Source organism: Fomitopsis serialis (genome assembly GCF_022376445.1).
Source record: "Fomitopsis serialis strain Sig1Antser10 chromosome Unknown B0H18scaffold_80, whole genome shotgun sequence".
Taxonomy (NCBI): domain Eukaryota; kingdom Fungi; phylum Basidiomycota; class Agaricomycetes; order Polyporales; family Fomitopsidaceae; genus Fomitopsis; species Fomitopsis serialis.
The window spans coordinates 105,386-128,793 of record NW_025955040.1 but is presented as its reverse complement, the minus strand read 5'-3'; the positions used below and the strand labels follow the sequence as shown (position 1 = coordinate 128,793).

The 23,408-nt window shown below is 56.0% G+C and overlaps 7 protein-coding genes across 7 annotated transcripts; 4 read left to right on the top strand and 3 right to left on the bottom strand.

Moving 5' to 3' along the window:
* The first annotated feature begins 4,166 nt into the window (after nucleotides 1-4,166).
* B0H18DRAFT_652996 (uncharacterized protein) lies at nucleotides 4,167-4,566 on the top strand. The gene has a single exon (XM_048038969.1). It carries the CDS (start codon nucleotides 4,297-4,299, stop codon nucleotides 4,510-4,512), a length of 216 nt encoding a protein of 71 aa, XP_047889422.1. The 5' UTR covers nucleotides 4,167-4,296; the 3' UTR covers nucleotides 4,513-4,566.
* A 1,130-nt stretch (nucleotides 4,567-5,696) lies between these two features.
* Nucleotides 5,697-7,583, bottom strand: B0H18DRAFT_1213932 (uncharacterized protein). Its single transcript, XM_048036547.1, has 8 exons — nucleotides 7,066-7,583; nucleotides 6,944-7,011; nucleotides 6,817-6,884; nucleotides 6,548-6,759; nucleotides 6,442-6,502; nucleotides 6,283-6,375; nucleotides 5,783-6,215; nucleotides 5,697-5,714 (listed from the first exon to the last, which is right to left on the bottom strand). Exons 1-7 carry the CDS (start codon nucleotides 7,138-7,140, stop codon nucleotides 6,151-6,153), a joined length of 642 nt encoding a protein of 213 aa, XP_047889421.1. The 5' UTR covers nucleotides 7,141-7,583; the 3' UTR covers nucleotides 5,697-5,714; nucleotides 5,783-6,150.
* Nucleotides 7,584-7,891: 308 nt separating this feature from the next.
* Nucleotides 7,892-8,917, top strand: B0H18DRAFT_1122625 (uncharacterized protein; the record flags this gene model as incomplete). Its single annotated transcript, XM_048034548.1, has 5 exons — nucleotides 7,892-8,136; nucleotides 8,187-8,352; nucleotides 8,407-8,496; nucleotides 8,673-8,714; nucleotides 8,765-8,917. 5 exons carry the CDS (start codon nucleotides 7,892-7,894, stop codon nucleotides 8,915-8,917), a joined length of 696 nt encoding a protein of 231 aa, XP_047889420.1.
* A 72-nt stretch (nucleotides 8,918-8,989) lies between these two features.
* Nucleotides 8,990-9,565, top strand: B0H18DRAFT_1122624 (uncharacterized protein; the record flags this gene model as incomplete). Its single annotated transcript, XM_048034547.1, has 3 exons — nucleotides 8,990-9,008; nucleotides 9,062-9,178; nucleotides 9,225-9,565. 3 exons carry the CDS (start codon nucleotides 8,990-8,992, stop codon nucleotides 9,563-9,565), a joined length of 477 nt encoding a protein of 158 aa, XP_047889419.1.
* Nucleotides 9,566-9,814: 249 nt separating this feature from the next.
* On the top strand, nucleotides 9,815-11,253 carry B0H18DRAFT_1122623 (uncharacterized protein; the record flags this gene model as incomplete). The annotated part of the gene is made up of 3 exons (XM_048034546.1): nucleotides 9,815-9,918; nucleotides 11,013-11,143; nucleotides 11,210-11,253. 3 exons carry the CDS (start codon nucleotides 9,815-9,817, stop codon nucleotides 11,251-11,253), a joined length of 279 nt encoding a protein of 92 aa, XP_047889418.1.
* A 1,378-nt stretch (nucleotides 11,254-12,631) lies between these two features.
* Nucleotides 12,632-14,835, bottom strand: B0H18DRAFT_652790 (uncharacterized protein). Its single transcript, XM_048038968.1, has 2 exons — nucleotides 14,200-14,835; nucleotides 12,632-14,149 (listed from the first exon to the last, which is right to left on the bottom strand). Exons 1-2 carry the CDS (start codon nucleotides 14,754-14,756, stop codon nucleotides 12,667-12,669), a joined length of 2,040 nt encoding a protein of 679 aa, XP_047889417.1. The 5' UTR covers nucleotides 14,757-14,835; the 3' UTR covers nucleotides 12,632-12,666.
* Nucleotides 14,836-18,719: 3,884 nt separating this feature from the next.
* Nucleotides 18,720-19,175, bottom strand: B0H18DRAFT_1122620 (uncharacterized protein; the record flags this gene model as incomplete). The annotated part of the gene is made up of 3 exons (XM_048034545.1): nucleotides 18,720-18,763; nucleotides 18,830-18,960; nucleotides 19,066-19,175. 3 exons carry the CDS (start codon nucleotides 19,173-19,175, stop codon nucleotides 18,720-18,722), a joined length of 285 nt encoding a protein of 94 aa, XP_047889416.1.
* Nucleotides 19,176-23,408: the final 4,233 nt, after the last annotated feature.

Sequence of the window (23,408 nt, the reverse complement as noted above, 5' to 3'; positions counted from 1 at the left end):
ATTTCACGTCAGTACATGGCCTACAACAGCTTATTGTCCGAGACGGGTTTTGTCCAAGGCCTCCTGCCTTAGTCTGTGACAACCATAGCTGTGCAAAGCCAAAGAACGTCTGAAAATGCTTATGAACACCGTTCCGCGAAGCTGGGTAAGCGTACGAACTCGAGCGTACCCGCACTATCTAATCCATCAAAGGCAAGCGCGCTGGTGTTGATAGCTTTGAAGGTACGTGCTTTCTCCCTCTCATCTTGGGTAAGTCCTGCGCGGATGACTTGGATGCCTGTGACCGTTTCGTAGGTACTGTTCTGCTATCCTCAATCCGCTTCGCACGCTGCCCGCATCCGTTCTCGCGCACCTCTCATCATTATGTATGTCTCATGTATTATGGCTACAGTACTTGTGTAATGTATATGTCTACATACACTAGTTATCAATCCCTTCGCTGATCACGACCCTGCAGACCGAGACCAGGACAAACATTCCGCCCGGTGAGTCCTGGCTGTCTCCCAGCTACGCTTGGCTAGCGTTCTGCTGCCTCGACGAGACGTGCGTGTGGTATTCGTGTCCACCTGTGCGAAGCCATTCAATCGAAAGAATCGAAACACAACACCAAAACACACTTGAGCACTCTCCTGCGGTGCGTATCCGATGGACAAGTTTTGTGACCCGCATCTGCAGATGACATGCAACGCCTCATGCAATTCACTGGGCCAGTCACAATGTAACGGAGTGCGTGTCGAGGCATCGTACCGGTCGGGCGACATAACATAAGCCCCTCAGGGCATGACGATCCAGAGGGCGTGGTGAAACAGCACTGACCAAACGCTCCGGATTTGCACGTCACTGCGTCGCGCGCGTCCTTGTGTTCGCATCATCTGCCGTCCGTGCACTGTCATCATCATTGTCGGTCAACCCGCCGAGTTGCGAAGCATGTGTCTGAACTTTCACTGTGCGCACTGCAGCAAGAACTATTCGACGACAACTCATGCCCTCCTCCTGATTCACCAGTGCTCGGTAGTCACAGAGTCCGCATTAGTTCAAGTAGCAGGTTGACCCCATTCCCGATCTACTGGTATGCACGTACACGCATGTCAGCGCCCGACCATGACCTACAGACGCATAGTGTTGCTCGCCTCGCTCGTCCGTCGCCATCCACAACCTCGCGTCCGGACGTCTCGCTGTCTCGTTACTTACGACGAGCCATCTTACACAAAGTAGCGTCAGTCACGGAGCAGAGCACCGACCGGATGACTGATGGGAGACTTACATTGCGTGCGTCACTGCCCCCAGCCCTCCGATCGTTCACCAACAATGTTCCTTATATAAAGCATCGCATACCTAAGTGTCTTATACTGTCTGTGTCTAGTTCGTGGTAGGCAGACATGCGGAAATACATGAATGGATGAGTACTCACCTCGGCAGGCAAATGTTTCGTGCCGATGCTCGTTCTCAGTCGTGTGAGCACACGAACAGTGTGGGACACCGGGTAGTCTCCGTTGCAGACCATATAAGCCGACAAGGACAGCCCCAGCAGGACTCTGACAGGTGTCCGCGACGCCATGAGCAGCAGACGGCGTCGAACGACTGCACGGTCGTACTGCCGCATGACGAGGAGCGCAACGTGACAGGGAATGATTGGTGCCAGAAGAGTGGGCGTCAGCGAGTATTATCATAGTAAAGGCAGCCAGGTACGTACGTACTGCGACTACTGTTCAATCGCTGACATGTCGCTCCGGATCGCTGAGAGCAATGCTCGACTTCGCAAGCTGACTGCATCAGGTATGAGACGGGCTACCACCTCCAATGATGATGGGGCCAAAGCTGCACGAGGAGCGCGTCGGTTCTTTGGTATACACGGGGAGAGTCCACAAAGTACGTATGGTTGGCGTAGGTAGTGTACCAAGAAACAGACGTGTGAGTTTTTGAATTGCGGGACTCGGGAGCGTGCGATCAGGTTAGATGCATGTCAGTGAGTATATAATGTACATGGTGGTGTGCGACATAACCCAAACACAATGATCGCGTTGGGAGTGCTGGTTCGGCAGATAGAACGTACCTGTTCGGAAGAAGACCGACACCCGGTGGGCACAATTTGTCTCGTTCAGCGACACTGCACTTTCATCAAGACAATGACACGTCAATGGGCAGTCACTGGGGCGGCGGGCGGGCAGGAAAGCACTGGCGAGCGGATGAACAAGTGAGCGAACGGGCGGGCGAGCAAACGGGTGGGCGAGCAAACGGGTGGGCGAGCAAACAGGCGGGTGAGCGAACGGGCAGGCAGGCGAGTGGATGGGCAAGCCCGACGTGCGCAATCCCGGACGAGCATCCAGGACCTGCAAAACATACGTCAGTAGGGCAACGCGGCAGTCAATGTTGGCGGGAGCAAACATGGGAGGGTGCTTACCAGGTGCAGTCGTACTCCCTCACATGCCCTTCTTGTCTGATGTTGCCGTCCGGTTTCTTGAGTGTCCGGCCCACTCGTCCACAGTTCCACGGTCCTTGGTAACACGCGCGCGGATGCACTTGATGCATGGCTTTTGTGCAGTGCTGACACGTCGAGGCCCGAGGGTCGTCTGGCAGGTTGTCTGGAAGGTCGCGTGCGACGTGTTCACGCGGGTCGTTGTACTCAGGAGTGTTGAAGCTGCGAGTGTCGTCGTCACAACAGCAACACCTGGATGCATCTGGGAGCTTGGGCACGTGATGTTCGTTCGGTGGCGAGCTCTGAGAAACACGGCGATGAGGTGCGATGGTACAATGTTATGAAGGCCCTGGCCGGACAGAACCTATTACGTTTTGAGGATAGCGGATTTCGTTTTCAACCTCAAGTTCAAGTTCGTTTGACGGTTTCAACTTCGGCCAACGGTTTCAACTTCGGCCAACGGTTTCAACTTCGGCCAACGGTTTCAACTTCGGCCAACGGTTTCGGCTAACGCCGAACGGTGGCGCCGGGTAGTATCTGGGCGTCTATCTAATGACTGGGTTGCTTTAACTATACTACGACTAACTACTACGAGAGGATAGACGGACCAGCGGGCACAGGCAACGCAGCAGGTGCGCGAGGAAGCAGGGCAAGAGTGCAAGCACATGTGCAAGAGGACAGGGCGCGAGTGGCGGCGGGTGAGCATGAACGAGAGGACGGGGAGGCAAGAGAGAGAGCAGTGAATCGAGTCAACAGGGTCGAGAACGCTCGCAGATCCCTCGCCTTCTTTCAATGCTCCTGTTCGCCCCGAGTCCTTTCGCGCATATCGTTTGATGGGCCGTCATTTGACTGTATTGCATCATATGAACAGTTGAACTATGGTGTAGTGCGCGCCGTCCATTGCATACCACTACGAGTCGTACATCGCTGTTCCACTCGCATCTGCTCAATTTCGTCTCACCGCTGCCTAGCCCGTTCTATCTCTCTTTCTATCTGGCCCGCTGCCATCCTCTCGCCCACCACTCGTCTTTTCCCCACTCGCTTGTCTTCTCGAGTCTTCCGAGCGGCGAGTCCCACTCCCTCGCAGTCTACTCTGCTCACTCTCTTGTCTGACCGTTTTTGTACTCTCACGCCGCTATGCTCTTGTCTGGTCACGCAGGCTCTCTGGCTCCCTCAACCCATGCACTCGATCGCTCGATCACCCGCTCGCTCAACTGCTTGTGACACCCATGAGCATCCGCGTGGATTGTCGCAGAAGTAGCGGTGAGTACGTAAGTACCTTGTTATACGTGTATTTTCTGACGTAGGATTCTGGCATTCTGCTGGTGTGGATCAGTTACGCATATCAAATGGATTGCGCGCGCCATTGTGCGTAGGACTGTCGCACGCCATGGGGTGAATAGACGGCCGTGCTATAGCCGATATAGGTCCCTCACGGGCGAGCACAAGCATGCGTATTTTGCGGGTCCGCACGGGTACCGGGAAAGCGAGTGGGCAGGGCGGAGAACAAGCAGGCAGACGGGTGGATGCATATACAGGTGAGAGGACTGACAACAGAGCGAGAGGGAATGTGGGCTTTGCGAACGGCGATGTGAGTCGCTCCCTGGTAAGGTTCGCATTTTTTGATCCACCTCAGTACTTGTACTTACACATGTACAGAGACGAACGTCAGAGTGTCGGACGGCCAGGGCGCACGTCGCATGTGGTATGTACTAGTAGCCTCGAGGCTATTGTCCAACTCGAACGATCATGATGTAAGTGGACGTGTGCACGAGCGTGACAGTGGGTCTTCAAAGCTTCAAGCTTCACCCTTGTAGTCCGATGCCGAAGGCGAAGCGTCAGACTGACGGGCGACTCACAGCTCGATACCTTCGACAGTGATGATTTACTCGGTGTCCCACCCGTTGATGCATTCCCACATCACCTCGACAGCTCGCGCACCTACGCCGCCACACTCTCTGATCGCCCCGACGCCCGCGGCCTATACTCGCTTCCGGACAGCCTCGGCCTGTCTTTGCAGCCGTGTAATGCCCTGTGCGATTCCCGTGCCCGTCCCTTGCCCAACCTCCGGCGAACGATGCGGCCAAGCATGCTGAGCATCGTTAACCGTGGCCAACTTGAAGGGAAGTCGCGCACGCTAATAGCTCCTGCCTTGACCAGTTGACTGTTGCAGCTGTCACTCAGAATCTGTGTTTTTCTTCTGTCACATTACTAGTAGCGCACTCAATGTTGTCTCGCTCTTATGTACTTGAGAGCACGGGCTTATGCTGCCTCTGCCTCCATCAAATAGTATCCTCTTCGCTCTCTTCTCTCTGGTGTGATTTTGCAGGACTCAAAACTCAATGTGTACGTAGCAATGATCAGAGGGTGCTGCATGCATTGGTCGCACTCTACCTCAGCGACGAGAAGACGCGAATTGATTCCTTCCGAAGTACAGGTTGTCTAACTAATAGTAACTAACTTGAAGTACTACGTACTACTTCTCTGAGCCCCCTTACCACTCTCAGTCGACCACCTCTCGAACGCCGGCGACCTCACTGCAACCGGGGCCGCGTATCTCACTGTATCTCCCCACACCTGTAAGCCTGAGGAACTCGATACAGTGGCCACTCGCAAACCCATATATGGAGAGCTTATGTAAGCACTCGGCGGTCTCGGGCACGCCGCTTGCCTAATTTGGCGCGTTTGCCGAAGTTGAACCCGTAAGCGAAGTTGAAACCTCGGATTGAAGTTGAAGTTCACTGTACGAAACTCTGATATTTTTGTCCGGCGGCTCCCTTCATAGCTCCCTTCATAACACATGAGATCAGGCGTTATACGGCATGATCTCAAGTTATCCGTACCGTTTCGGAATGACCACTTGGTTTCCGGTGCGAAACGACGAGCTCACACATGTTTCCAAGGATTCCGGAGGACAGCGTACATTGCCCGCAAGTTCACTTACAATCTCATGTAATTCTTCCAGATACCTCGGGCATGCCCGGTTAAGACGCTGCAGAGGGTTGTCGACATTGGGTTTTGTCCGGCATGGGCCTTCATACTTCTCTGGTTCTCACCAAGTTCTCACACTATTCCAAAGCTTTCGACCCTTGTTCGACCCGCCAGGAGGGAATATTCCCAGGGTCCCAAGTGGGAATGGGAGGGAATGATAACGATTAGATGCTCAGTAGATAACACTGATAAGTCTTCTGATTACAATACTGTGAGTAACGATGCTTGATCTAAGCTTGATCTCCATACATCGCGCTCAGAATTGCCTGCTTCAGACATGCATGGCGACCCCAACACGTTCAATAAGGTGAGGCTATGGCGACCAGAGCTCGGCGCACATAAGTAGCTCACGCTCAGCCCACTGTGATACTTGAGTAGCACTGCATCGCACGACGTAGCAGTCAGAGTAGCACAAAAATATGTTCGATCTGCATAGACACTAAGACAGACAACCGACGCGGACGCCTGGTAAAGATGCAATCTCAGGCGCGCTAAATTAATTAGGTTCGCAGCTCGACCGCATGACCGACCTCCTCCCTTGCCTTCACAGTCTCCTCGACCTCCCACACAGCAGCGTCAACTTCCGGACGCGGACGGACGGATGGCGTGGGGACACGCGTGGCACCGTCATGGTGTTGACTAGGTAAGCATCTCGACAGCTCACGCGCGGCGCGCGCTGTCTGATCGTCCGCCAGCTACATCCACGCCGGGGCTCCCACCTCGTATCCCACTCAATCATCCCTCTATCGCCCTTGACTCCGAGTCACCCCTCTCACTCTCCCAATCTCGCCACGTTGACGCGGACCAGCTTCAACAGCCAAGTGCGCGCGTCGTCAGTGCCAAGAACTGCAGCACGCGGGTACACAAATACATACCATCACCAGCATGCTCCAGAGTATGCCCCGTGCTATAAGCGAGATACTCTACTGCCAGGATCATTGGAAGGCCACTCCACGGACTGCGGAGCGCTGAACCACGAACATCGGACGTACATCAGCACGCACAAAGTCAGGCTGAGAACGCGACGTACGTACCGGGTACATGAGCAAGGCGGATGGGCCGGACGACACGAGACGTGGAGAGCAAAAAAGGGAGCTGGTGGATGCGTCAGGTTGTACAAACACCAGTGCAGGCACGCACCTCACTGAATGGTGGACACGCAGGCGGCGCGGCCAAGGTAGTGCAGCTCGAAGATGAGGTCCTTGGGCAGGAACTGCTGCGAGCGCCAGACGACCCAGCCAACACCGACGCACGAGAGGCTGAACTTGTGCCCAGAGGTGTTGATGGAGACACGCGCGGGTTGCGGAAGCCGTATTTGAGATTTGGGGATGCGAATGGGGCGATGAAGCCACCTGAGGCGCCATCGACGTGAATGGGTACATGGACACCTGTTTGTTCGTTTCACGTACTTGTCGAGTAGCTCAGGCGTCTCGATTGGCTCGTAATAGCCAGTGCAGCGCCTACAAAAGATGTTCGGCTTGAGTGAATGCGCCATATTGTAGTGACTGTCGAGAGTTACTACCGAGGAGGACGTACATGCCGATGAGTCGGTAGTGGCAGTTCCGGTGGCGCTGCGGGCGCTGAGGGACACGCGTGAATGACCTCTGCAAGCTATGTTAGGCCGAACTACACGGTTGAGTAGATTCCGCACGCGTCACACTGGGATGTTCGCCCTGGTCGATATGGTTCTTGGAGATGTTCTCCAACATGAGTCGGTCAGCCTGCTTGGGCATGCAGGTAAGGATGAGCGATGCTAGGTTCAAGGCCGGGCGCCGTAGAGGGTGAGCTCATTATGGATGAGCTGGTACGTAGACTCGGTGTCCGTGTCCTGACAAAGCATGACATGACACTTGTGCGAATTGTGTTTGCTGACCTTACGCGTACTTGGGAATCGACTCCGCACCGCAGCGAGAATCATATGGGTGCATTCGAGCTATGGACATGCGACTCGCTCGGATGGTCTTCCGCCGGCTTGAGGAGCAATTCGGCATTGAGGCCTGTTCAATATCAGGAGTAAACGAGACGAAGGACCACGGAATACTTAGCGGGGAGTGGCTAAGTAGGCTGCGGGACTGGGAGACTTCAGTTGAGAGCAAGAGATGAGATGATCTGGGCGATGGCGGGGATGGCATGACATGCATCAGTCGAAATAGCAGCTACAGTACTTGCAGCAGGTCAAACCCACCGCGCGCCGACAGCCTCATCTGGCTATTCCGTATATGGCAGTAAATTACATAAGCATGTGCTCTCCCGAACGAAAGTCAATTATCCTCCTTGTATACTCCATTCTCCTCTCACAAACACGTCATATAATCATTGGTATAGGTATAAAGTATATGTAGAAACCTTCAAAACAGATGAAGTGTGCGAGGGCAAAGCATAGCAGCCATAAGCTTCACCGCATGCACCGTAGCACGTGATCTAAGACTTTAGCTGCGAAGTGCGTCTAGTTGCCACACTGATCTCCCGCAGGGTTCCTACCTGATGCCTCAGACCCCGCAGGCACAACCCTACCTCAACAACCCTTCCCCGCGCAACGTTCCGCGGCACTTTCACATTCGCGTCCCTCCCGCGCCCAAAACCGGCCAAGGCAAGCAAAAGGCCTCCGCATCCACCTCGAAGGGCACCCGCCGCCGCCAAAGTCGGACGATCCTGGTATCGTCCGGCCAACCAGCAACCAGTAGAGCGCCGACCGCGCCGGACGTGGTGGAGACGAGAGGAAGGCCAGAGTCGGCAAGAAGCGTGGCACGTTCATGACTTAACTCACTGGTGCTATAAGAGTTGTCCGTTCTTCCGTCTTCGCGAACTCGAACTACTCATCTGCGCGCGCATCGCCAGATGGGAAGGACCGCAAGCAAGCTAGTATCATTGAAAATGCGGGAGCTGCGAGAATGATCGCAGCGCGCGTTCTCTGCGTATTCAACGACCAAGATGCACAAGCCGCCGTACGGGCAGAGGCACAACAGAACCCGCCCCAGCGACGGCACTGTCGCGGGTAGGCACCCGCCGGAAGCGGCTTCAACTTTGCGGGCCAGCAGCAGCCCTCTGCGAACGGCGTACCAGGACAGCAGCGCCACCCTTCCATGCCGGTGCGTCCTCTCTGGGACCACTTTTGAGGACGACGACTGAAGTAGCCATGATCAGCCACCCAATCTCCCCGTCATGCCTGCTGAAGGGTCGAGGATCTTACGACAAGCAAATGATCGACCTCGGGCCCGTCGCCGCGGAGGACGCATGAGGTTCTTCGTACACTCGAGCTCTTCAGAACAGGGTCCACGCGGTGGAGGACGACAAAGCCTTTGGGCAGGTTCGTCGTCTCTTAGACTTAATCTTTGCACAGTCTCATATAGTCTTCAGTCCTTGTCATTCATGTCCAACCCCGTAACGTGGGTCATGTCGAACGGCGAGTACCAGCTGCCACATTGGGCAGCATCCTTCGGTATCATCGACCTTCTGCTCATGAACTCCGGTCTCGGTTTCTACGAAGCGCCTATCGCTCAAGATCGGTGACATCGTTCGCGCCGAGTGCCGCCTGACCGAGTGCATCGATGTGTCGATCGACAAGGCCTTCGGGCAAGAACAATGGCGATCAATGCTTATCGTACGCTCATTCTTGTCCTCGCCTTGATTGGGACACTGATAGTATACGCGCAGTGGCTCTCGAACGCGTTTTTCAGTGGTACCGCGTCGCTCATCGTTCAGGATGGCCGCACCCCGGTCACTTGCACAAGATCCTCGCGCAGTTCAGCAGTCTCTACTTGATCTCCATTGGTATTCTACTGCCAAGATCTTCCCCTTGTACGCCGCCTTCCGCTAGACGACCCTGGCGCCCTCGACGACATCTTGGTGCCCCTGATCGATGGTATTCCCGTTGCCGTGCGCACCGTCTTGTGTGTCGCTCTCGCCGCCGGAACCCAGCGGTTCGCCGAGTACAAGGCTATCGTCCCTCGTACTACTCTGGCCCCGACAAGACTGGTACGCTCACGATCAACGCTCACAATCGACCGCGAGACGATCAGAGCCTACGGCCGCTTCTGCACTGATGATGCCATCCTCTTCGCTGCCTACCCTTCGCGCACCGAGAACCAGGATGCTATCAACTCTGGCGTCGTCGGATCTCTCACTGACACCGCTCGTGCGCTTTCTGGTGCCAAGTGACTCGAATTGAAGCCTCGTTGGCAAGCGCGGAGATCACTTACCGCGAGGAATCAAATAGCGGGCTCAAGCGCGTTACCAGGGGTATGACCGGTATTGTCGTCAAGCTTTACACGCGCAACAAGACCAAGCCGCAGGCGAGAAAAAACTCGAAGCTGGCAGGGAGGAGCTCGCAGCGCGCGGTCTACGCGCGCTCGCCGCCGCTTACGAGAAGGTCGATGGCGGTGGGTGCGAGGGGGAGGTTGTAACACTATGGCTCTCGTCGGTATCCTTCCCATCTTCGACCCACCTCGAAACCACACCAAGCAGACGATCGACGCCATGGCCCTCGGCGTCGCCGTCAAAAATGGTCACCGGTGACGAGCTCGCCATCGCGAAGGAGGCGAAGGAGACTGGCCGTCGTCTCCAGCCTCGGCGACAGCATGCTGCCAGCTAAACGAGTGCGTCGCGTTGGGCGTACGCGATCGCGTTCAATGTCGACCGCCATAATTAGCTACTCGCGCGTCGTCAGTGTCGGGCGCTCGCTCCCTGAATCCACAGGTCGTTCTTTGTGGGCTGTGTCCGACGCCCTCGAGCGCGACTGGTGGAGAGATGGCAGGCGATCTCGGACGGGTAGAGTTAGTAGATAGACCAGTAGTAGTAGACAGAAAATAGCACAGGCGGGAGTCAAGGAGAACACGCACCTCGCGAGCGATGTTGGCCCTGGCCAATGCATTTTCTCGGTCAGTTGGGCGACTTCTGCTAAACTGAAAGTTTTTACAGGTACAGTATCACCAGTACATCATACCCTCAAGCTTTGCTGCTGGTGGGCGTGAGGGTTCAACGAGGATAAAAGACTTCCGTATCGGAGGGAGTACTACTGACAGGCGCTTATCTCTCGAGGGTAGTGGGTACGACTCACCTATGTCGAGGGCCTGCATTCTCATCCGCACCGTTAACCCTCTCTCCCCCGCTCATAGACTGCAAAACGCGGCGCGATGGCAACGTTCAGGTGCTAGGCACGTACAAATCACAGTACGTCGGCCTTCTCTGCGCACAGTCTTGGACAGGCTCGAGGGCGGCGAACCCGAGCGGAAGACGACAGTCGTGGATGAAGCTATGAAAGGCAAGGTTCAACGTTCAATAACTCGCAGCCAGTAGGCTGGCGCGCCCTGTTGCGCCGTGCACCTCCTGACCTCCTGAGTGCGCCCGCCGCATACTGCCGTCCTGCCCACCTCTCGCCTCACGCTTCTCTCATCTGGCTCAACAGGTACCCACGGTACCCACAGCGTTTGGCGCGCAACGTACGTGGACGATGGCCACCCAGGCGCGTGAACGGTGGTCGTTCACAGTGTGCATGCGAGCATACTACGGTGCGTCATTCACCCCCCATTGGACCTGCCGCTGGCCACTTCAGTCACGTTCCTGCAGAGGTCGACCTTGCTCTGGGGCCGTGCTGAGCTCTGTGCAGCGACATTACGTCGGAGCCGGCCGGAGACTACGTTGGCATCACCCGCACCGTCTCCTGCGGCTGCGAGACGCTCCTCTCCAACGAGGCGGGTATCGTGAACACCGGCACGATCCTGATCTACATCCCGAGCTGTGAGTATCACTGTCCCGTCCCACTCAAGGACGCGCTGACGGCGTGTTGTATCCCACCACCACCAGCCGCATACAACCGCTACGTCTCCGCGACCGACGCTCGACGATAACGCGTCGCAATACGACAGCTTCGAGGACCTGGCCTCACGATCGGCGGCACCGAGTACGCCTTCACCGCCAACGCTCGGATGTGGCCACGCTCCGTCAGTGCCTCCGCTCCCCTCTACACACCTACGCACACATGTTTGCTCACTCGATTCCCGCAGCTGAAACGCACCACCGACTACGTGTACCTCGTCGTGAGCTTGTGAGGCTGTGCACATCGGAGCGCAATCGTGACTAGATGAAATCGCCTCCCCCTCCTCGTCATTCGGGCGCCTGAACGATCGTCTCACCTGCGTCCGCCTGCAACTGCTTGCAATCCTCGCTCCAGCTCTTGCTCTTGTCGTGCTCTCCCTCGTCCATCGCGACCCCGTGGTCCCTTGTTGAACATTGAACTCTCGTCAAGTCAGCACGCGCAGAATCCTTCTCGACACGAGTGTGGCACGCTTCGTAACTCGCAGTGGAACACCTCGCGTGAGAATATAGACACGCTGTCTGTTGGCTTGGAATGTAGTATACACAGTCAAACCTCAGGCCCATTGCAGTCAAGCCTGGCCTTTGAATTCACCTTCATGCGCTCAAGAGTCGGAGGAGGCGCGGCAGTCGCACGCCTCCTCAAGTGTCTAGGCGCCCAAGCGCGGACTTGTGCTTGCCCGAGCAAACTTCATTTATCCTCCTTCGTCTCTCAGCTTAATTGACCTGAAAGACCTCCTTCCGCCCATTATATACCCTTGATTGACGCAGCAAAACCTTCATAATGAGTAGATGTGCACGAGAAAGATGGGAGAATGCCTCGTTGTTCGATGCTACTCGCTACTCGACCGTCGCTCGCGGCTCGGTGCTAGTACTTGTAGAATCATTCAATCAACGCCGAACGATAGCTCCGTCAATACAAGTCGGTTTCTGGCAACTCAATGTACCATACTCTCATTGGCATTACTAGGAGCCAAAATCTACTACAGTCCACGTCTGCGAAACACCACCTTGCTGAGGAATCATGGCTGTATCCTTGATGCTGCGGCTGAACTGGAGCCACCTAGCGGGGCTGTTCTCCTTAATCGTGCAGAGAAATCTGTGCGACTCCTCCAGTTGACTCCTCCACCACTTCTGCCAATCAGGATGTTCGGAGGTGAAAGAATCCAACTTCTGGTGGTAGCCTAGCTCCCACTCTTTCAGCGCGATAATCAACTACAAGAGACAACAAAGCATCAGAGACAATGGCAAGCTAATGCCAAGTATTGTGAAGCCATACCAGCGACAGAGCACAGTCAATATGGTCAACTGCAAATCCGCCAATCGGCAGTCTTGTGTCTGCTCGCGGCTTCGTATCTCCCCATAGTGCTATTGCTGCTATTTCCTTAAAGACACTATCGCCCAAGTCTGACTGCCACAATGTATCAGCTTACTCGAAGTTACTTCTATCAATGCATCAATTGGCGACTCACACTGCCTTGATCGTCGTCTTGCATGAACGGATGAGTTGATAGGAGTCTTCCAATCTCCTGCTTGATCAGCGCAGCATCGCCTTGCATGCCCCGGAGATACTGGGTGTACACCAGTATGCGCGCCCGGTCCAAGGCCATCCACTGCCTCCGGCGCAGCTCTGCCTCAGACGACCGCGGAAACATGTCCTGCAGCTCAGCAGGTAAATCAGCAACGCACATGAAGCTCTGCCAAGCCTGCAAAAACAGTGAGCAGTGATTTATCCTTTGCAGAAGTTGTCGGAGCCAAACCTGCGATATGATCAAATGTTGCTCGCCTATGACGGAGGAGATATTGAAACCAGTGTGTTGGGTGGCCTGATTGATTCCATAGTTCACTGCTGCTGTCTGATTCGTATGACCAGCCATTGAGTTGAAGACGGACGACCGTGACCCCTGCAGGTAGTTGTTGTCCTGAGCGAGCTGGGGTAGGTGGCGCGCGACGATACTGGGTATGAGCTGGCGAAGATTATGGACCGAGATTTTGAACTTAGCACCTGAATCAAGCAAGACTTTGCCCAGTGCTACATTCAGGTCGGCAGTGGTCCAGGATGCATGCACAAGGGCCTTGTTGGACAGTGAGGACGTGACGAACAGGTGTGTCTGGAGGACCTCGCAGGGAAAACCCCGATCCTTCAAGAGCCGCGTTATGATCGGCCGAACGATACTGAGATACACGATCAGGACCTGGGAGGTCTGGTGAGTGAGAGCCCACAGGGATGCCTGAGTCGCTCCTGCCACTCCCTTGGCTCTTGGACAGCAAAGTACAGCTGCGTGCGACATCAGATACAGGTTCCGCAGGGAACCCTGGTACGCCCGATAGCGCATCTCTGCAAGTTGAAACCCGCGAGGCGGGTTACCACACGTGAGCAGTGCAGTGGTGGAGAGAAGCTGCAGGAAGATGTAATCTTCCTTCAGGAAGTTTCGCAGAGTGGTGTCGCGGTCGGCAGAGTCGTCTCGGACATCGTCATCGTCGTAGGCGCTGTCGCCGCGACCGGCATGGATGGCGTTCCAGAGATTTGCGATGCCAGAATCCTCGAGAGGTCTAAAGCGCGAGGTGAAGTTGGGGGAGTCGAGGAAGCTGGTTGGATCGATCGTGCTATCTGCGAGCAGATCGTCTGGCGGCATCAAATCAGAGAATGAGAGGCCGCATGCCTGAAGTAGGCGATCCAGCGAGGCCCTAAGCTCCGCAGTGGCATGCCCTGCTGCGCCGCAGAGGCTAGAGATTGGTATCGCCTGCGATCCACTTGCCACGCTGCTCATGGTGGCAGTCTGCCCGTCCATCGACCAGGAAAACCGAGTTTTGCTGGGAAACGCAAGGGCGGCGAGGTGGACCAGGCTGTGGGCGGTTTTCATTCGGTTGTATGAAGTGGACTGTCCCACTCGCAAGGGCGAAGTCCACCTTGCGTTATCATATATGCACCTAGTATGTGTTTTGTTAGTTCGCGAGCGGGCGAGAAGTCTTAGGCTTACTGCAGTAAGGATTGATCAGCAGCCTGCACTTCTGCCTCTGCCTCGCCTTCATCACTTTCACCATCTACTTCGGCCGCATTGCCCCCGTCTTCCTCGACTATGTCAAGGTCGTCGTCCTCATCCTCTCCGATGTCATCGCAGGCAACAGTGCACGATGGGGCCTCGTAGAGTACCTTCTTCTGACTGGTGAGTCTGGCGTCGTGGAGAGAGATAGAGCGCAATACAAACTGCCACGCGCTGCACACAGCCGTGACTGCGTTAGGGTTCGGGTTCCATCCGCCTTCAGGGCGCAAGGTTGCGATCACGGACACAATGTCCACAGCGCCGCAGACGATTTGTGTCTCATCCAGGTCAGCATGAAGAATAGAGCTGGCCAAGACATGAACACGATGACGCATTTCCACCAATTGAGCATCGGTTACGCCTTTTCCGAGCCGCCCAATACCAAGCACAGAGTCGAAGAGGGAGTTGCGGGCACTCATCTGCGATGGAAGGATGGGCTGAAGCTTCCGAAGCTTTGTTCTGCGCTCCTTGAGCAGTGGCCAGCGAAGCATCATGGCTATGGCTTGGAACAGCACCCTCCGATACCTGAGTACAGTTTTGCGGAGCACATTGCGATATGCTGTCCGCTTGTTCCTGTTGAGTGGAGCAATTACAACTTGGCCGCGGCGCGATTACAACAAAAACTCACGTCGCTGATTGAACCATGGCCTTTCGCACTTGAGGATGGCATGAATTTGCGTAGTCGCGAGCATGCAGAAGATAAACAAGCACCCATTTATCAACCTGCACCAGACCGCGCTCTAGGGCCCGAATCTTTTCCTCAAGGTCGTCCTCGGCCTCGGTGTCGGGGCATGCAATCGGCATCGACACAAGGAGCTTGAGATCTGAGACTGGGATTCGCAGCTTGTCCACCCAATCAGGCCATCCCAATGAGGTGTAGCAGGGAGGAGGTCCATCCGATGCGTAAGCCGACGTTGAAATAGGCGGCGGAGGCGGGGGGATGCTGCGCTGAGAGCCTGAGGGCTGAGGGATCGCACCATGCGGGGCGCCTTCGCGAGGGTAGAGAGGGATCCCTGCGACACCAGACAGGTTACAAGACACCAACTCGGCGTTGTCAATAGCCGTGCCGACTTTGATAGCTGGAGTAGGGAGCACTTTCGCTAGAGCGCGATTTGCTGCTGCAATGCCTTCTGCAGTAGCACCCTGGCTGCGCGCGCTTTTGCACTTCCGTATGTGTTGCGATATGCGGCCCATCTGTTCAGGATTCTTCTTGAGCTCTGGGTCGGTAGAGCGGGAACCCTTCTCAGCGAGCTGCCGAGCAAACCAGCCCTTGCAGAATGGGCATTGGAGGCAGAGTACAGGCTCCGGCAGCGTCGGCAGGCCATACGAGAGGCGTTTGATCCTTGCTAGATCAGACAGCGTCTTGGCCAGCCCATATATCCTACCAATATGCTCCACAGCTCTCGCTGTGATCGCCTGGAAAGATTTTCCTAGCACCCCGACGCCGCAGATGCTCTTGTGCTTGTTCACGAGGTGTGGAAGGAGGTGGTCTAGGGGAAAGAATGTCTCGCAACAAACTGCAAATGAGGCCTCGGTGTGTATATCAATACGAAGAAAGTCAACGGCCGCGCAATAACAATCTGCACAGCCCCTGGTCGGAGCACTATTCCTGTGTGCGTGGTCTACTTCATGGTTGCATGGGTGACCGTCGTACCAGAAGGTATCTGTGTCGGTCTTCAGCACGAGCTTGTGCGAAGATTTTGGAGGAACTGGTGCTGCTGAAAGGGTGGCAGGACTCGGACCTGCAGGCGGTAGAGGTAGATCTGGTCCCGGCGAACCTGAGTCCTCGTAGACGCTGCCAGTATCGGAGCGGTCTGGAGTCTCGGATGTGTCTGAGTGAGCTGAACACGAGCGCAGACTTCAGCTTGTTGCGTTCTCAGAATTGAGGCGATTAAACTTACCAGAGGCTTGCGCATGAAGACTCCATCGTACCCCCCCTTTGCCGTCACTGCACCTCCGGTATTTTGGTGCTGGCGGCACATCTACGAAGTCCATAAGTACTCGACTCCTCTTTCTGGACTCCATTTGCTGCGAGTGGTGTGGCCGGGCGAGGTGAGGCGAGGTATGATCTAGGCCAGAGGGTGGAAAAAAAGGATACGCTCTGAGAGGCAAGCTGTCAGCGCTCGTTTGACCAAAGACATTGATTGGCAATTTGACGTACGCCTGCAAACGCCTCAGCACCGCGTCTTGTTTGAACACGTGAGCGCGTCACGCCTGCGGTGGCCTCTGGAGCCGCCGCAGGTCCATCGCGGTCCAACTTGTTCGCCAGCCAGTGCACCTGCGGCTACCTGTGATCGCGCCCAAAGGCGCGGCGGAAAGGGCCTCGAAGTGAGGTTTGCTACCAAATTCGGCTCAACATAAGGTTTAGAAATGATATTGGGATCAACGGTGTGCTCGCTACAGGTCATACAGCAGTGACTGCTGCTGCGAGCATTGTGAACCGAAGGTGTTAGGTAAGTTTGATCTCTTCATTCGAGAGTGTGAGCAGCACTGCGGCCAACCCGCCTGCGATCCTTCGGACTGCCGAGCCATTTGACAACGGTCAGCAACAACGATACCAATGATACCGAAGAGCAGGACTTCTGCTCCCGTGGCATCCGACTCATCTCGTCTGGCAAGTTGCCTGCGCCGCGACCTCTGCCGCCGACGAATGTCGACTGCTCTCCGTTGGTCGCGAAGCCTATCCCGCAGGTGGCGTCGAAGGACATTGCCGTGGTGCCCGAGGATCGCACGGTGGTGACATCTCCCGCTCTGTTGACGCACGTCTTCAGTGCCTCGGAAGTGCCGAAATATGCATGTCAGACACAGGCGCTGAGTATCCGCGCATCAGACAATCGTGGAAACGAGCTCGATGTCAAGTTTTTCATAGTTGTCAATTATCGGGTGCCTCGTGCACGCACCCTGAGCCTCTTACCATTCTCGTAAAGCCCGTTCGACGTCCCCGTACGTCAACCTCCATTCAGCATCAGCTTCTATTCCTTGACCTGACACTGTCTGTCCAGACATGTGCAATACTCCATGGATGTCCCTGAACTTTCAAAATTTCACGAGCGGCGTGTCACCGCTGGAGGTAAGCGAAAGAGATCACAAGGGGCGACTCGAGCGGATGTCGCCTTCGCGACATCAGAGGCGGCAAGATGCAAGAGCTGGAGCAAATGCCCGACTCGCACCCGGCGAGTAGGCAGGCACGCGAACAAGGAACGATGCGATGGCGACGAGGCGCGTGATGTGTGCCGTTAGGGATTGCAGAACCCCGAGGGGTTTTGGGAAGGAGAAGCGCAGACACGGCCCTACGAGACGATCACTCGCGATAATGGAGGTTAAATTCACCTGGCATTACTACGAGAGCAACGCGTGTCCTGCAGTAGTAGTCGGCGGCCAACAAACGACCGCGAACACACCGCAGGTAGTCGATGCAGTGCGGGCCTACGAGTACTCAAGTGTAAGCGACACCGAACGAGAGAACAGCAGGAGAACGGAGATACCTGGGCGTAGCACAGGCGGGGTGTCGAGCGGACGAGACGAGCTAGGGTTGTATGCATAAGACTCGCGGCAGATGGGGATCTAGCGGCGGCGGATACTGCGCCAGGCTGCGGTTTGTACGCGGTCATGAGAAGAGAATGGTGGACTGCGAGTCATCAAGCGAGCCACTGGCGCGTGATGCCGGTACATCAGCGAGCGGAGCGGGTGATTCGCGACGGCAATAGAGGACGCCATCCACTTCCCTCGTGAATCGAAGGCGTTAGGTCAACTCCGCGGGATGCACCGTGCATGCAGACGGAGGCAAGACACGCGCCAGAAATCTGGCAAGGAAACTTAGAGCGGGCGAAGGAGGAACATGCACCACCACTCGGGACGATTGGTGTGACAACTCACCTATGGTCCCGTCTCGAATTACGCGTACCTAGAATGCCCACTTTCCTCCGCCAGAATTGTCTTGCATGCGCAGGAGCACGCGACGTGCAGATTTGAGCGAGGACGGGCCCCTCAGGCTTTCGGGTTTCAGGGACACGCAGCGGGGGTGGCGGTGGATGCGATCGCCCGCTGGGAACGTGCTGACTTGACGAGAGTTCAATGTTCAACAAGGGACCACGGGGTCGCGATGGACGAGGGAGAGCACGACAAGAGCAAGAGCTGGAGCGAGGATTGCGAGCAGTTGCAGGCGGACGCAGGTGAGACGATCGTTCAGGCGCCCGAATGACGAGGAGGGGGAGGCGATTTCATCTAGTCACGATTGCGCTCCGATGTGCACAGCCTCACAAGCTCACGACGAGGTACACGTAGTCGGTGGTGCGTTTCAGCTGCGGGAATCGAGTGAGCAAACATGTGTGCGTAGGTGTGTAGAGGGGAGCGGAGGCACTGACGGAGCGTGGCCACATCCGAGCGTTGGCGGTGAAGGCGTACTCGGTGCCGCCGATCGTGAGGCCAGGTCCTCGAAGCTGTCGTATTGCGACGCGTTATCGTCGAGCGTCGGTCGCGGAGACGTAGCGGTTGTATGCGGCTGGTGGTGGTGGGATACAACACGCCGTCAGCGCGTCCTTGAGTGGGACGGGACAGTGATACTCACAGCTCGGGATGTAGATCAGGATCGTGCCGGTGTTCACGATACCCGCCTCGTTGGAGAGGAGCGTCTCGCAGCCGCAGGAGACGGTGCGGGTGATGCCAACGTAGTCTCCGGCCGGCTCCGACGTAATGTCGCTGCACAGAGCTCAGCACGGCCCCAGAGCAAGGTCGACCTCTGCAGGAACGTGACTGAAGTGGCCAGCGGCAGGTCCAATGGGGGTGAATGACGCACCAGCTTACCTAGTCAACGCCTGACGGTGACGGTGCCACCCGTCCGCATCCAGAAGCCAGAAGTCGACACTCTGTGTGGGAGGTCGAGGAGACTGAAGGCAAGGGAGGAGGTCGGTCATGCGGTCGAGCCGCAAACCTGATTAATTTAGCGTCCGCGAAGCGCCTGAGATTGCATCTTCACCAGGCGTCCGCGTCGGTTGTCTGTTATGCAGATCAAACATATTCTTGTGCTACTGACTGCTACTGTCGTGCGATGCAGTGCTACTCGAGTATTACAGTGGGCTGAGCGTGAGCTACTTATGCACGCCGAGTTCTGGTCGCCCTAGCCTCGCCTCGAATATGGGTTTTTTGCTCTCCGTTCGGGACACTCCGTGGCACACATGATACCACCAGCCGTGCTGTCCTCGGCTACTGACCTATGCATCGCTCCTCTGGGATCATTGCGCAGCGTGTCCGGGTGTCCTCTCAGTGACCTCGTCTCCCTTCCCACTGTCCTCCGACTCGGACGCGCACCAGACTAAGTACCCACACGGCGCTGCTTGTCGGACGCTACTTAGCGCTAGTGGCTGATCACCGAACGATCGAGTTGCGCGCGTGACTTGGACGAGCGCCTGTAAGTACTCGCTCTTGCTGGGACGAAGTTGTTTATCCTCCTTGAGCCCTCACTCACACCGACGTCAAAACTTGACATACTGGTGCGTCAGCTGTTTCCCATCTGAGGAAACTTTCAGAATAGAGAAAGTCGGCCAACTGACCGCGCCCCGCAGCCTCATCTGGCTATTCCGTATATGGCAGTAAGTTACATAAGCATGTACTCTCCCGAACGAAATTCAATTATCCTCCTTGTATGCCCCAGCCTCCTCTCATGAACACATCATGTACTGACTGCAATGGGTATGATATATATGTAGAAACCTGTAAAAGAGACGAATTGTGCGAGGACAACGCATAGTAGCCTTACGCTTCACTGCATGAGTCCGCACACTGTAGCACGTGATCTAAGACTCTGGCTGAGCGTGTGCGAGTGCGTCTCCCGGCTCCGCGTCTAGTCTTGTAGTATCCTCCTCGTCTTCTTTGCCCCCACACTCCTCTCATGTCGAATTCTTCACCATCTGCAACCTATGAACCCAAGTCAAGAAGATCGCGTGTACCTCGTCTGTATGTGAGTAAGCCGCAAGCCCGATCATGCCGCTGCCTCATGTTTCAGTATCCCGGCGTTATCGACAACAGCAGCCTCCCTCCCGCGCTACAACTCCATCTCAGTGACGATGAGGAACAAGCCGCGTCCCGCCCCTTCGCTGTGTTCGTCTCGGCCGGCCTGCGGGTAGTACGACAACATACAAGGATGCGTTCCTCCTGCTAGTCGGTGCGGGTACGTCCGACCTGTCTTGGGTCTTCTCTGGTTCTCACACTATTCGCAGCAGCCCTATTCCTTGATCTACCCGCTGATCGGATCCCCTTGTCTCCGTTGTTGAACGTAAGTTCCTCTTCGTACTCTTTGTCACAATCTTGGTCTGATCTCCCACAGCTGGTCTCGTCTACTTGTCTAGGTATAATCTTCGCTCATCTTGCCCGCCCCTATACCGACTACTTTGTTACGCTGCTGGATGTACTCTCGGGACAATACACATTTGCGCTGTCTGGATATTTCTCGGTGTCACACCAGCAGATACTGGGCAAATGCGACCGTTCGGATGGCCGTGCGTGCAGCATGAGCAGTCTTTTTCCTAGCAACTTGATCACAGTCTGATCCAACGCCTCGTGGAGGTTAGTGCTGACGCAGGCAAGTCCCGCTTCAACGACCCTTCTGGCACCGCACACTGCAAACCGCTAGGACGCGGCGCGAGAAGGACCAGCGTGCGCATGACCCGAACCAACAGACCCGGCATGAGCTCCGAAGTTGACGCATGGAACGAACTTGTGCGTAGCTTCGTCACTGCCAGTGCGACGCCGCACGGTTCGATCTCGATGGTGGCACACCCATCCTTCGCCTCGTTGGTCGAGTGCAATGCAGCAGAAGCGAACTCGTCCGCCGCCCGCCTGGATCTCTGGCGCTTCGCGGATGCGAATCTGCCTCCGCGAGTCGGTCCACCAATACTTAACAAGCAGCGGCGTCTTCCTCTTCTACCGCCTCTGGCGCCTCTGCACCTTTTGAGTCTCTACGGTGCCCATCCTTACCCGGCGGAGTCCTTGCTCCGCCAGCCAAGTTGGGTGCTACGGGCGGCGATCGGGCGCGGCGTGCGGGCATGCGTTCCGAGTCGGAGGGTAGCCTGCGTCTTCTGAGAGCGTGAACGCTGTGTGTCGGTGTGGAGGCGCTCGCGGTGCGAATAGGCATCGCGCCCGCCCACCCGCTACTGTGCTGTCAAATTATTTCTTGGATTATAATGTTTATATTCCTGGTGGACATGTACGGTGTCCTGCCCCCCATCCTGTTTCCGTCCCTCAGTAGTTGTTGTCCCCTTACTATCATCCCGCTCTATTCGCTGTCCAGCGTAGCATGACGTATGCAATGTTCTGATACGACCCTTTGTATACCTTTCTAGCTCCGTGTCGACTTGGGGTGCGCAGCGGCTGTGTGATCCGATGGTAATAATCATCACCGACGACACTGTCTTAGGGATTTGTCGCGTGGTTCTCAGGCTGAGTATGTAGTGACTAATCTCTTGGCGAATTGTTACGACCCGTAAGTAGAAGAAATCGCTCTTGTATTTTGTAATTCGCGCGAACGATGATACACACAACACTTCGAATCCGCTCCGTTAGTCTGCGCATTGAACGTGGACTGAACGTACGATATATAGCTCTACCTCAGTGGCCGAGAGTCCAGCAGCTGACTCGCACTCGGAAACCAAGCCGAACAACATCCACATAACCCGAATCACTATGCTCCCGCGAAGCGCGGAGGAGGAGGAGGAGGAGGGATCCATTACGGAGTCGACACTGGGTTCCAACAGATGGATCGTATTCTGGATCTGAGATGGTTCCAGGGTTTTCCTCGCAACGGAGTTCGCTGAGTTTTCGAAGTTTGGAGGAGAGGATACTATGTGCTATGTGAGGGAGCTGCGTAGAGCCAGGCGCGAGAGTGCTCTGCGTAGTCTCCCGTGGGCAGAGTAGACAATTCCTTCAACCTTCGCTGGCTCCTCTGACGCGTCCGAGGCGCGTCTCGGTCATTACAATCTGTTATGACATGTTCTGCTATGCAATCCGTGATGTCGCTGTACATGTCCTCTTTACAGAATCTCTGCTACTTATGTGTCGATGACATCAATCAGCACCGCGCAGGTGCACTGAACCCAGCAAAATATTAGACTATACAGTAATATTAATATATCTCTGAGTGGCTTGGTGAGAGCGCAGACGAAGACGTAGACACGCGAGTAGGCAGGTACACAAATGACTGAGTTGCCATACAACGGAGCAGGCGGGCAGGCGGGCAGTCGGGTGGCCGAGCTGGCGGGTGGCACCGTAGGCGGGCTGCCAGACGGGCGAGCGCGCAGGCGGAGGAGCCAGGGGATATGTTTGCAGCTAGATGGACGAGTGCACGGGCAGATGAGCGGCGTGCGCGCGAGTAATCGAGTGCACGAACGCACGGGCAACCAAGCGCGTAGGCGAGCGGGCGCCCAAGCCGTTGAGCACAAGGATAGGTAAGCGACTGTGTGCGAGCGGGCGAACGTGCGGGACAGCGTTCGGATTGGCGCACGAGCATTTAAATGGGCGAGTGGACGCGCGTGCGGGCAGACAGATGAGTTTGCGGGTTAACGGTCGCTTGCAGGGGCGTACTTCGGCTTCGAAGCTTCGAATTTGCTGTACTTACCTTCGCCATCCCTTCTTCCTTGGCAGTTCCCCCCTAGGCTTCATCCCGTGCACACTACGATCATTGACATCTTGTACCCGAAGCTCGACTTTCACTATGGTGGCTGATTTCGCGCGGCCGGACAGTGTGTCGCTAGAGCTGCACGCCGCCAGGAGGTGCCGCCTTGTCGGTCCAGCAATTGATCTCAGAGTCAGCTACCAGCCAGTGTTCCAGACCGCAGACACATACCGAGGCAAGCGAGAATCCAGAAGAGGGCATGCCGAGTAGGTGCACACGAGAAAGTGTGGGTGGGAAGGACCAGAGGCTCGGGCGATAGATGGAGGACAAACCGAATGGCGAGCTTGTGAAACACGCCGTTCCAGTGACTCCGCTACACGCCAAACTCGCTTGATGAACTATCCAGACTGTAAAGTGCGCTAGGTCGCAGACGGGCGGCGAGGGACAGACCTTTGAATCGCTACTTGTCGCGCACACAACGCTCACTCAAGTGCGTGCGTCGCCTTCTTGAGCATGCCGCGCTCGATGGACGAGCGAGAAA

Coding starts and splice junctions, on each gene's coding strand:
- B0H18DRAFT_652996 (XM_048038969.1), top strand. CDS start 4,297: ATGATTTACTCGGTGTCCCACCCGTTGATGCATTCCCACATCACCTCG.
- B0H18DRAFT_1213932 (XM_048036547.1), bottom strand. CDS start 7,140: ATGCCCAAGCAGGCTGACCGACTCATGTTGGAGAACATCTCCAAGAAC. Junction 6,885..6,943: donor CACTACCGACTCATCGGCAT/GTACGTCCTCCT, acceptor CATTCACTCAAG/CCGAACATCTTTTGTAGGCG. Junction 6,503..6,547: donor CGTGTCCACCATTCAGTGAG/GTGCGTGCCTGC, acceptor CGCATCCACCAG/CTCCCTTTTTTGCTCTCCAC.
- B0H18DRAFT_652790 (XM_048038968.1), bottom strand. CDS start 14,756: ATGATGCTTCGCTGGCCACTGCTCAAGGAGCGCAGAACAAAGCTTCGG. Junction 14,150..14,199: donor GCTGATCAATCCTTACTGCA/GTAAGCCTAAGA, acceptor AACACATACTAG/GTGCATATATGATAACGCAA.